The 13,466-nt window shown below is 35.0% G+C and overlaps 1 protein-coding gene across 9 annotated transcripts in view; it reads left to right on the top strand.

The window, feature by feature from the left end:
• Window positions 1-13,466, top strand: part of RALYL (RALY RNA binding protein like) — a 387,555-nt gene that overhangs the window by 175,224 nt on the left and 198,865 nt on the right. For all 9 annotated transcript variants that reach the window (XM_068933792.1, XM_068933791.1, XM_068933793.1 and 6 more), the window contains one exon: window positions 9,102-9,380. In XM_068933792.1, coding sequence (XP_068789893.1) covers window positions 9,125-9,380 — 256 coding nt within the window. In that variant the 5' untranslated portion in view covers window positions 9,102-9,124. The remainder of the gene's footprint in view (window positions 1-9,101; window positions 9,381-13,466) is intronic.

Raw genomic sequence — 13,466 nt, 5'->3', positions numbered from 1 at the left:
ATTTAAAGCTTCAAATCATACCAGACATACAAAAATCTAGGTGGACTGAATAAATGAGATAAAAGAATGAGATGAATAAAGCAAAAGCATGGTACACCACTGATTTATCACATAATTTCGTGAAAGTTACTGGCAGAACTGGAATCAGATACCAGGATTACTTGATTCTAAGTGCTAACTTTTCTTCCCTGAAGTCAGATGTGTAATAAATATGGTCATCTGGCATAAATCCCCAAGACAGACATTTGAGAGGGATATTGAATATAATAAAAAGCTGATTCAAATTTGCTTCTGACTATGAAAGTCAAATACTCTTAAATACATCTCTCCATTATGAAAGATTAAATAATGATTTTGGTCAGCTAATATCTGAATAAAATTTTTAAAAAACATACATATGGAGAGAAAATACAGAAAATGGTTAGAAATATATGGGAATACATGGTTTGGGCAGAAGGAAGTAAGATATCACTAATCCTCAAAACAAAGTCCTGGCTGTATATTTTCTATTAAACTTCCTAGTGCTGTAGCATTTTTACAATGTTTTGCAGGCTTTCATTTCATTCATGCAACAACCCACTGAGCTGGAATATCATCAGTATTATTGCCAGTTTCTGAAGAAAGAGGATGAGGTGGAGATATTAAGTGACTTGCATAAGGCCTCTTATCAAGTATGTGCCAGAGTTAGGATTACAATTTGGAAGTTCTTAGCTTCTTGTTTGGTATTCAGCAGTCTGGACCACAACATTCCTCAAATCCAATTTCAAACTCTTGTAAAATAATAGAGGAAACATTAAGGAGCAAATTCTAGTACAAATAACATTACTGCAAGTTTTTTTCTGAGGCTTCAGAGGTACAAAATTGGCCTAAATAGGCCATCCCTGGGCTGTTCAGACAAACAACAAGAATTGGATATTACTTTAACAAAGCAAGTCACCTTTGCTAAAAGAATCTTCTTCCATTAAGAATTTGAGGGGATGTATCAGAAAACATTATTTGATAATAATAATTAAAAAAAACCCATAGCCCTAGCCCTAGCTATGTCTAATGTCATATGTGCTGAAAACCAGCTTAGTACATAACAGGGAAGCTTTGGAATGAGAGTTTCATTTTAGGGGAAGCATCTAATCATGCCACAAGTAGCCTTACCAGGTCTAATTTTGCATATTAGCTTTGAATTCTGAAGTGTTAAACATTTCACTGATTAAATTTTCAGAAGATGCTTTACTTAGAGATTGTAAACACCCCTGAGAGCACAGAAAACTGGTGAAGTGTATTGGAAAGGTTAGAAATATAAAAATAATAGTAGGAGACTGTCTTACTTGCCAAGCCTCATTTAATCCTCACAGTGATATGAAGCTGAAGAGAAAGCAGAAACGTACAGAAAGCAACACTGCCAAATGAGACCAAGAAATCCTAGTGAACATGAGATTAGCTTGAAATGTCATATGACAGCAAAAACAGCTAAGGTTCTTCATAGGCAATTCATATAATCACTAAGTCACCAAGTGAAGAATAAGACAGCAGTCCTTCTGTACCTTTTACTGTCACTGTACCCACAACAGAAGATTGAAATGTGATTTAGGCCACAGAAATTGTAGAAAGTCAAAAACGCATTAAAAATGATTAAGAAGCCAGCAGGAATGACTGATGAGAGCAGATTAAAATAGCTTGCTGTATAAATGATAAATGATGACTCGGATGAGATGAGATAGCTGGCTACAAATAGATCTGGTCAAAATATTGAAAGTGAAAGGAAAAGTCACCCACTTTTGTTTGCTATTTTATTTTTAAAAAGAAAAAAATCCTTCTCAGTTCTATCTCCAAGAGCCTGACTGGCAGCATATACCAGCAGCACATCCCCAGATGAAATGTTTTCATTATTAGTTTACTGGATAGACTTATCCAAGGCATAGAGCACAACCGTGACATGCCAAAAAAACACATCAAGGTTAACCCTTTTTTGAGTGCATTGTATTAGTGTGAAAATATCCCAAATGTACTCTCTTTCCTGGAGACATTTTAATAGATAGGCATTATCTGATAGGTATTACTGAAAGCTCAAATCTGGAATTTGCTAAGTTGCTCAATTTCCAGGGTATTTAACTCTTCACAGGATTAGGTGATTAGGTAATGTAACATCTTTATCCTATTTCAAATTTCTCAATATTTAGAGTCCCAATGAAATGTCTAATTTTTTTAGATGTTGTTTTAATATTTTGCTTCTGAATTTGCTGTGTTGCATTATTTATGGAGGGATGCTGGTATGTGCTATCATAATTTTATCTTTTCCTAACCAGCAGGATTATGGTCTGATTTTACAAACTGATAAAGAGGGAAAGCCTTGTATTTAATAGGGGTAAAAAAAGTGGTAGAAAGGATATGTGAGTGCTGGTCAAAAAATTATATTAAGGAAATATATTTCTGTGCATAGTTATGTAGGATTATTTTCTATATTCTGAGAACAAAGAGCTTGTGAGTGGGAGGAAAAATTGCAGTAACTCTCTGCAGATGTGTTCCGTTTTCTTCTGCCCATTTAGGCTGGAGAAGGTGATCCTGCTATGAGCTGGTTCGGGGAAAATATGAACCTGTAGCTTCTGTCCACCGGTGTGGACCGCAGACATTCCTGTTCCTCTCTCCATCTCCAGAGGTGGTACTGCCCCTGAGATGGTGTGCACATGTTCCACCTCTTTAGAACGCTTAAACAGTTTACCAAAAATAATATTTTCCCAAAGGCATCTTATGATATTTTTCTATGTGCTATAGCTAATGGGTGGTTATTTTATAAAAAACAAAGATATTTTTCCTTCATCTCCCTCAAAGAGAAAGTTTTTTTCTCTTTGAGAAGACTGACAACAGGAGATGAAGTGTAATCTGTTACATCATTTTATTTTTTAGTCCCTCATTTTCTACAAGATGTGGCAGAGCAAGAATTGATGCATTTTGTCATTTATATAGCTCTAGAAATGTCAGCTTGAAGGGAGCATTGTCCATGTTGCAGATATGATGTGTCAACCCCTTCTTAAAAATAATTGAAAGGAAAACTTAGAACTGAACCATAAAAAATAAAATAAAAATGAACGTATGAAGGTAAAAGACAGGATATCTTGCAAGCTGAGGGGGAGAAGAGGAAGAGTTATTTGTTCTTCGACTTCAAGGAGGATTGGAAAAGCCCAGAATATTTTGATGCAGATTAAACTAACTATCTATGAATAACTTTTTTCCCTGTTTGTGTGACCTAGATATAGTTATTCATTAAAAATGAATTTAAAATATAAAGAAGAAAGGATTTTTCAAGACTTTTTCATCTGATAGCTCTCTGTTCTCTCTTCCCTCCTTCCCTTCCCACAGTATATCTAATATTCTTACTTTCAACAGGTATGTAAAATTTTATAGGGGTTTGTTGAGGACTGATTTTAGCTGAGATAAAACCATTTTTAATGACTGCTTGTTAAATGAATTAACATGAATATTGAATTTTCTCCATAAAATATTATTACCAATGCAAAATAAATCTATACTGTAGGACATTTCTCCCAGAGAAGGACATTTTCAAAGTTTAAATGTCTTAACTTTGTCTGCTACACTATGACAGTATTAATGTCACAGTTGCTAAGAAGTCGTTTAAAAGGAGAGAGCACATGGCTTTAAACTTGTTTCTTGATAAATGTTAATATTCATTGATTCTTAATCTAAAACTTTAACTATTATAGCAAGAATTGAATCTTGACATATGTGGGAAGTCCAGCTGTTAACTGAGGATGGACGATAGAAGGACTGAGATAAATTGTTTGTAACTGCCCAAGAGAGCCATGTATGTTTTGGAGCAGAGACTGTCCAGGTGTAATAATTGTGGATTTTGTCTGTCTAAGGACAGATAGGAAGAGGTTTGATATTTGACAAAAGGCTCTTGTTCAGTTTGACACTAAAACTTTCTAGTAATTAGTTTTTTAACTGCTGTAATCTTTACAATATATTTATTATGAAGACAGACTTCACTGTCCACCAGAAATGACACAGATGTCTGCTTAAGTTTTTCTCTGTCTCTGTTTCTGTAAGGATTTGTAATTATCAGATGCATACTATTCATGTTACTATGAGCACTTTGCTATTATAAATCTTAAAAATTAAGATTTGTATTTAATATTGCTTAAAATAGCCTGCCAGTGTTCGGAATATTTAAAAATCTTACTTCACAGAGTTAGTCTTCCCTTGTTGTTTCTAGGCTTTGTATGCAAAAATTGGCCATCACATATATCTAATACAGAGCCCTGACTATTTCCTGGCTCAGTGCTGGATATATGATCTCGAATCAAATTTGTGGTTTTGGGAGAAATGAAAGAGTATATATAATAAGAATATAGCATGATAGGTGTATGGAAGTATGGTGAAAAATATCTCTATAAAATAACACAGTTCTAATCCCTTTTCAGAAAGCATTTTAGTTTTCTTTGAACTTTTTCATTTTTTATTGCTTCAGTTTTTCTCAGTAGATTCTTATTTTTCCTAAAGTCACAGTTGCAATACTTAGACTTTTTGTGTTTGCTTAAAAGAAGCAAATACCTTATATACAAAGGAAAGAAAATAACTCCAGAATAAAATCACGTAAAAAGGCAGAAGCTACTGAAAAGATTACTAAAGTTTATTGAAGATAAACTTGTAAAAAGTGAAACAAAGTAATAGATATTATTTTAAAAAATTAACTGCCAAAGCTTTCAATGTAAATCTTTTCTGATATCCTGTAATGAAGTTTGATTCAGCTCTTAATTCTAACAGGATTGCTATGATTTGATATAATTGGTCTATTCAGCATAGGAAAATGCATAATAATAATTTCAGTGAGAAAGGTTAAATTCAAGAGATGGCAAAGTTCTTCACGTCCAGTATCTAGCACAAATTTACCAGCTGAGCTAATCAATCCTTTAAGAACAAAATACGACTAGGAAGATGCTGAACTGAATTGCTCTCAAAATCTCAGCTAACAGCTTAAGTCCTTGATTTTCCATACATCTACGAAATCCACAAATGTCTTTGTGGATTGACCTAAATGCAATCGTTTCAAGGCAGCTTTTGCATTTTGCCATGAAGCGTCATTGGCAACAGGCCTAAACAACTTTGGGCGTGGAGGACCGGTAAGATCAGCCCTTCTCCCCTCCCTTCCCCAGAGAAATGCCTGGAATTTATTTGGAGTATTTCCTTTTACTGCAGTTTCTGTGTTCTTCCCTGCACTGGGACATAGTGCAACTGTGAAAGTACTGGTCTGAAGGTAAGCACAATACCCACAGGAGAAGCCAATCATATGAAATGGGAAATGTGGATTCAAGTGTTCATTTTACATAGTGAAGTTTAAGTTTCACAGCCACACAGCAGTACTATTGGTGCTTAACTGAACTTTGTGGGCAAGCACAGGAGGCATGCAAAGAGCCAGGGCCTAAAATCAGTCTTCCTCTTCATTGTTACTGATTGACTGGTTTAGACTTTTCCCATGTGTGTGCTGGATAATACAAATCTCACTTTTAGTCATTTACGTTTCTATTTAATGTGTCAGAAATTTAAATGTTTAGGAAAGGTTTGCAAACTTTACTCTTGAAACTAGACATCTAGACAGTAACAGAAATGGTCTAGTTCATAACTTTTATGTTCCAGTGTACCAAGATTTACACTACTTGGTTCCAGATTGAAATAACTAAATTAGCTTCAACATAATGTAATGAAGTGCTCCTTGTTAAGCATTCCTTAAAATATATGTTTGGCAAATCGAGGGTATTTATTATCACAGAGGGTCACTGCAGTAGGAAATCAGGAAGATACTCATTTAACGCTGCAAGGAGATGAGTTAATTTCACATATATTTCTCCCATAGTTTCATTTATTTCTGTGGTTGTATGGCTTAAAATGCACATGATTTTACTGATAGCATAGAAATGATGGATGTAACTCAGTATTCACAGATGTATATTTTTAGTGGGGTGTAAAACTTACTGTAAGTTCTTTCTCATTGTAATGGTGATCCTGTGTATCTTTGATTTTATGAAACAGTCACAATAGTATTGCATGTAGAATAGTAAGGCAATCAAATCTCAGGTATTTGAATTTTAATATTATTCTCATCCTTTGAATTTCCACAGCACATTTTCCTGAATTCTCATTTGAATATGATAGAACCCACCAGACAAATACTTCTTTGTATCACAAAAATATTGTAAATTTGCATTGCAAAGAACAACTCCAAGAAAGAGAAACATTCAATGTACTACTCAAACTCTATTTAAACTGGTGCAGAGCAAAACTGGGCAAAAAGTGAGATGAAGATTTTTATGAAATAAAAAAAGAATAGTTCACTAAATCCCATGTTAAATGTCTAAACAATAGAGTGTGATACTGTGATATTTTGAAAAGAGTTCTGAGGGTAAGATAGTTAAAGGTGGGGAGTTTTTTGTCAATAATTTTCATGCAGGTCTTGTCTGATGAAAGATTACCTGCGGATTTTCGCCTTTGCCATTTTTATTATTAGTGTGGCAGTTGTGCCCAAAAGCCTCAGCTGAGATCACAACATCACCATGTTAGGAATTATATTAAAATACATTGAAAGGCAGCTCTTCTCCAAAAAATACAAGTCTGAAGTGACTTACTGAGAGTCATACAGCAGGCTAGTAGAAGAGACTGGTTTACAAGCCAGGACTATTGCTTTGCAGACCAGTAGTCTTAGTTGTAAGACACTGCCTCTGTATGCTTAGTAAAATCGATTCAGATACACTGCTAATAAACATACGCAGAGACCATTAACAAGATGCTAAGAACTTCACTTGAGATGTATGTTACATAAGGACAGATGCAGCTTTTTTGCTGGTTCTTCACAAAGGTGAACACAATAGTATCCACACTAAGTATTCCCAACAGAGGCGGTATTTGCACACTGAAGTTGTGTACATTTTGACAGCACTAGGAGAACTGGACGTGCCCTGTTCACCACATGCTTAACTGCTGCAATCCAGCTGCTATCACATGTTACCTCTTCAGTTTTGGTCATCAGGGCTTTCTAGGAGAACACGTCTATGCTATAGTCTCTCCGATTCCTATGTAAATGTAGGTGTATCTACGATGGGTTTAAACTTGCTGGTTTTCAGTTAACGGAAGCAGACTGGTTTGTGCCAACATGGAGTTCAACTTGTGTTGTATTTCTGAGTATTTACATTGTTTCTTAGGGGTTTGTCTTCCAACTATTATGATACCAAGGATACTACTGTGGCAAAGTATTGTGAAAGTACTCAAGTTAACTATATATAAACATGATTTCAATATATATAATCTACAGAACAATCCAGAAATATACAATATTCAGTTTGTCGTTTGAGAAAGCCGAGCAGCTTTCGGCCAAGGCACTTTTCCTGGCTTTTGCATGATGAAATTTTGTGTACAATACTTTGCATATTAAGAACATATTTAAAATTGATAAACTTACAAGAAAAATACGTTTTTGTCCTACAATATTTTCTCTAAATGTTGTAATATAAAGTAAACTATTACATTAAGCTGTTAAGCAAGTGGAAGCTATTTGACTGATAGCCTCCACTGCATGTTCTTTTAATAAATCAGACCACTTGTTAAGACTCCGGAGGACGGCCCACACATCTACACGGGATGTTTTTGCCTGATGGGTGAGGTTTGGATTATTTGTAATGGAGACAGTTAAAGTACTGCTAGTTATGGTAACGATTCATAAGTTGTGGACTTTTTGCCTACTAGGATTTGTGCAGGGGTCAACAACAATTGCTTCTTTTTATTTCGGTCTAGATTAATGTATGGTAGCTATTGATTTAAAATATTAAACTTCTGCTGGTTATATCAAGGTTTAGGAGTCCAGAATAGAGTTCATTATTCCTTCTCATCTTGAGAAATGAACGGAGCTTTAACTACGAGCAGTATTTAACCGGATTTTCTTCTTGCCTGAGCTGATTTGATCAAAAGTATGAGTAGGTTAAAGAGTAGCAGCATAAATCTTAGTCATAATATTTAAGATTTAAGATGTCTGTAGCAGCCTATATTTGACTGCTGTTTAAATGATATCCTACTTATAAAATCAGTTTTCACTGTTAAAATTTATACCTATTTTTGACATTTTTATTGTATAATACAGCTAAAGAAAACCCAGCAGCCACATGGAATAATGGGTATTCATTTCACCTGCATCTAGGTAAACTGATGCGAATGGAAGAAACAGCCTGCTGGCAGGTGGACTTTGCATATCTGTTGAAATCAGGTGCATTTCAGAAGTGTGAGGCTAGGTGAACACAAACAGTGGGGTTTTTTGTTTGTCTTATTTTGTTTTCATTTTGTCAAATCTTTCCAAAGGATAATGTGTATGTTTCAAATTGAGATATACCAGGATATGATCTCTTTGGAGGAAAAATGAAAGCATCAATAAGATCTGGGTTTATACCATTAGGGAAGTTTGTTTTCATATTTTTTTAATTTTGGGAGAGGAAGTCAATTGTGCTTCCCCTGTCTTTTCTCTTTTCTACACTGATTTAATAGAGAAAATTGTTCTGATAGAAACATATTGATTGTAGTAAAGAATGGCATGTTACCTACCCTGCACTTCTCACAATGGTCAATGATATTCAGTGGGTGAAAAATGTGCTCTGGCTGACACTTACCAAACAAAAGCAGAGAGGTCTTTCATTGTTAGAATTTGTTCTCTACGTGGCCTTGAATGTTCATATCTTTGACATAAAGTAATGGTTCATTCTTTTTCTTTGCAGCTTCTAGATGACTAGGTGCTTAAAATATCAATACTGAATGTCTAAGCAGAGATCCACATATGATTACAGTAGAGCTCCGCTATCAGAGCATTGTATTAGGAGATGTATTGGATATTTTATAGCTATAAAAAAGAGAGGTTTTAATTTGACTTATTAACAATATTTAAAAATGTACTACTTTGACTTTATTGATAATCATTTTTGCACAATATAATTCTTATGAGTCTAGGTTCAACCTAAGCGAAAAAGGAAAAAGTGAATTATTGCTGGAAAAAAATCATCCAAAACTAAGGGTAACTATATGCTGTGAAACATAATTCTCTTTATTCTTTATTTAAGGGTTAAAGCCAAGTGACCTAACCATGACCGGCAAAACACAGACCAGCAATGTCACCAATAAGAATGACCCCAAGTCGATCAACTCCAGAGTCTTCATTGGCAATCTGAACACAGCCATTGTCAAAAAAGGTGACATAGAGGCGATCTTTGCAAAGTACGGAAAAATAGTTGGCTGCTCTGTGCACAAAGGTTATGCGTTTGTACAGTACATGAGTGAGAGACATGCGAGGGCTGCAGTGGCGGGCGAGAATGCCAGGATCATCGCAGGGCAGCCTCTAGGTAAGTACTTGTTTATACTACTCAAGTATTGTCTTCTCTTCACTTTCTATTTAAACTATCATCTGCTGCTGGTATCTTGGGGACTGCTAAGTTTGTTTTAGCATTGTTTTGTGTGTATTACCAGGATATTGGATCTAGCAGAATTTTCAACACTTTAGATGTTACCTAGATATTACAAAATGCCTACTGCTATAAAGCACTGAGTTATTAAACACATTACTTCTGATGGCTTATACTTCCCTATGTAGTTTTGTTGCAGGGCACATGATTGCTCATATGAGGAAAATATAAGTATTTTCTCTTAGCCTCTAGTTAGTAAATTTAATGTGATATAATGAGTCTAGTCTAATAGGTGTGGTTTTCTTGCATTTAATGACTCTAAAATAATATCCATCCCAGTGATGTGTCAGATTTTATATAGAAGCAAAAGAATGAGTTTTGTTAGTCCTTGAAACTGCACCAAATCAAGCAGTAATGCTGTTGTTGGTTTAGAGAAGTTTATTATGAAAAGCTTAGGTTGAAATTATTCCCACGCAATGTAGCAGATGCTGTTCTTCCGAACTCCATCAAAAATATATCATTTTTGTTTGCCAACACCTTGTTATGAATTCTTGTAGTGAAATCTGGTAGGTTTTTATTGAAATTGTTTCCTCTCAGAGCTGTTTGTTTTTAGATATTCATGATGTCAATGATAAGGTCATCTGGATTACAGTTCTACCTCATTTGTCACAAGTAGAGTAATGATGCAAGATGTTTGGTAGGATCTAAAGATCTTTCACTAGCTCTTCAGAACTATATTGCTCAGTTCCAAATCTGTGTGTGTAGTGGTAATGTCAGGAAAAGGTAAAATGTAGCTAGTGCTTTGGCTGTAACAAATCATAAAGAATGGACATGGCTTATTCACATTCAGTTTCTCAGGCTGTGGAATTCTGTTTTTCTGAATATTTTTAAAAATTGAGATATTTGTGTTAGATATGCTGCTGTTTTGTCAGCAATTTTGGTTGCTGTTGCTCAACAGTAACTTTAAGTTTTGCAATCCATGCACTTTGAGCTCAAAAGAAAAATAGATTAAAGAAATCCAATTGCATTATACGGGAGATTATTTTATATATGTTTTATATATGAATGAAAAAAAAAGAACTCAAATGATACAAGCAAGGCAGCAAAGTCAGTCTGTGGGATGGCATTATTAGAAGATGTTTCCTGGAGCTATTGTCTCTGAGCAATAGGCCATGTAATGCCATCAGTGCATTACTTACAGCTCCTTGCACATTGATCTGACCAGATTTTTTTAACTATACTCTCCTAAGGCGATAGTTTTTTTATTGCTATGACTGCAGTTGCTATTTGATTTTAGTTTTTCTTGTGGCATCATAATATGCCAAGTGCGCTGTAAGGACAAGTCCTTGCTGTTCTTAGTCTCATAGTTGCACCAAAAATAGGTAGATTTGGTGTAAAATACGTTAAGGGGTCAATAATTACTTGAATTATTCAGATCTTTTAATAATAGGAATTTTTATTTAGAATTAAGGTTCAGCTATATTATCTTAAAATACTTTGACTCTTCTACAATGTCATGTAATGGCATATTGAATGCAACAATACCTGATACATCAAAGAATACAAAGAAATATGCAAGGTAAAATTGTATTTAGGTATTCAAAACCTCATTTACTCTTTCTCTATATGAAATACAGTTGTCATCAGTATTGTTTGACATAGAAAATGTTTTCGTAGGAGTGATACTTCTCATTAGACAAATTGTTTCCAAGAATAGACATTATCAGTTGTCTCAGAATAATGATGAAATGAATGGAGAGTGACAGTGGAGAACTTTATATATGACCAGAAAAGCAAAGCCAATATGCAGAATTTGCTGGGCATTATGACCTAGAAGAGTAATTTATGTACAGATTGTGTGTTTGAAGGGAACAAAGTAACAGGAAGACACATTACTGTGAGACTACTTGATAATTCATAGATGAAAAAAGCCTTAGCTCTTGATTCTGAGAGTCGTGCATTCTGAGATAAACAGAATACCTGATTTTACATCAACAGTCAAGATGTGGAAAGGGGACAACAAAAAACTGGGATATACAGGAATAAAACTGATCAGCACAGCTGAATTTTCTTGTAAATGGAATTGAGTATATCTATAATGTAATGAGGGCAGTGTGGTAGTCGGTGGTAGAAAGCTGTTTGAACAAATATTTGAAAAAGATTATCCCATAGTATATGAATGATACTACTGTAAAAGTACTCAGTACCTCAGAAAAGAAGGAAAAATTTGAACTGCATTACTGAGCTACATCAGTTTTCTATGTTTTTGGGAGATGGACTATTTATCTTAGCTTCTGTCTTCTATGGATTCCTCCTGTTTGAAATTATGATGTGGTTTACAGCAGCTGAAGCAGTATTAGTCAGAAACTGTTTGAAGGTATGTAAATGAAACTAAAAATAGAATATTTAAATTCCTAGAACTATGTATGGAATTATACAATGCACTGAAGATACTGCCGCAATACTCATCCGGTTGTAGGCTATGGAGTTGCATTAATAGTGTGTTATGGTACTGTCTAAATATTTCTTCTGAGATGGGGTCCCAAAGTGTTAAGATCCACAAATCCATAATAAGATATTTTATTTAACAAATTCCTTACAGATATAAAGCATTGATAGTGGACTAAGTTTTGGCAGCTGTCCTGTGGGTCATTATAATATGGCTGTTGATCTCCTATCTTAAGCTCCTAACAAGATATTTTGTGGCCCGTGATATCTAACGGCACTAGTCATGGACATTGTAACTTCAGGGAAGTGGATTTTATATGCTGTGTTATTCTCTTCAAGTTTTCCATTCCATAAAGTGCAAACTGCTCTAAACAGTTTTAGGGAAGAGACTTTGAAGGAAAACAGAAGAAATATGGTTCTTTGGTATGATCATGAAATTCAGTGCAGTTTCTTGAAGCAACATTATATATTAATGGGAATACCAAGTTTTCCTGCAGCATACTGCGGGAGGGAAAGGTCAGAACTGGGCATAGGAGTTTGTTTCACAGTGATTAGTTTGTGAACCATTTCAAGCTGGAACCAATAAAATGTTTATACATGACCAAACCACAAGTTATGTTCCCAGTTGTGGGAACATACCCAGACAATCCACCCTGCTGTAGTACTTAAAAACCACTGTTAGCCATTTAATCTTCAGGTTAGGGAACTATTCATCTCCTTGCCATGTAGGGCGGAGAGACAGCATGAGTGGGAATTATACTGAGGAAATACTGTGTCTTTCCTATAAGCTCTACTCAGAGGGATTTCACCCTTTTATGAGAGGAGGACTAGAGATTCGCTTGCTCCAAAGCAAGGAGGAGCATGCTGCACTAAGGATTGAGGAGCATGCTGCACTAAAATTAAAGTTTTTGCTACATCATGAGGATTAGAATTCTTCCCTGAATGTTTTCTCCTGCCCTTGCAGTCCTTCACAAGGGTCACAGAAACACTAGTTAACTGTTGAAAACGTCCTAATGCACATGAATTCTGTAAAGCATAATACTATGTAGAAAGCCTTTAATGTTCCATATCTTCACATTATATATATTCCCATTTACATTATGCATTTGGGAAACAGCTTTCACCTAAAATGCCGGGATAGCTATCATAGCAGCCTCTATATCACAGTATTCCTTTAGTTTGCTTGGTTTATAGCTCATAGCCTTATAGTTTTATAATTATATGACCTATTTTTTTTTCTCTTTCACATACATTTTTATACCAGCATAGTTCCTTTAACCTCAGAATATGTGTTTAATTTGCACAAGGGAAAGATAAAAGCCACCTAATAGGTACCTAAAGAAAGCAAGTCAAGTGCCACATGGCTAGTACTTTTAGTATCTGCTGTTGTTTTTTTCATTTAAGACACCATGGAGTTTCATTATTGGATGCTGAGGAAAAAGGAAAATGAAAAAGCTTACAATACCAGAGTGTGAAAGACACTGTAGTTCTTCAGCTGATGCCCTTTTTAACTGTAAATGAGTTTCACTGCAGCTTCAATCCTGTTTTGTTGCTGTAAGTATTATTCAAGTATGTCTG

This window comes from Struthio camelus, chromosome 2 (genome assembly GCF_040807025.1).
Source record: "Struthio camelus isolate bStrCam1 chromosome 2, bStrCam1.hap1, whole genome shotgun sequence".
Taxonomy (NCBI): domain Eukaryota; kingdom Metazoa; phylum Chordata; class Aves; order Struthioniformes; family Struthionidae; genus Struthio; species Struthio camelus.
Note: the sequence above shows the minus strand (reverse complement) of the source record. Positions and strands in the feature narration are given on the sequence as shown.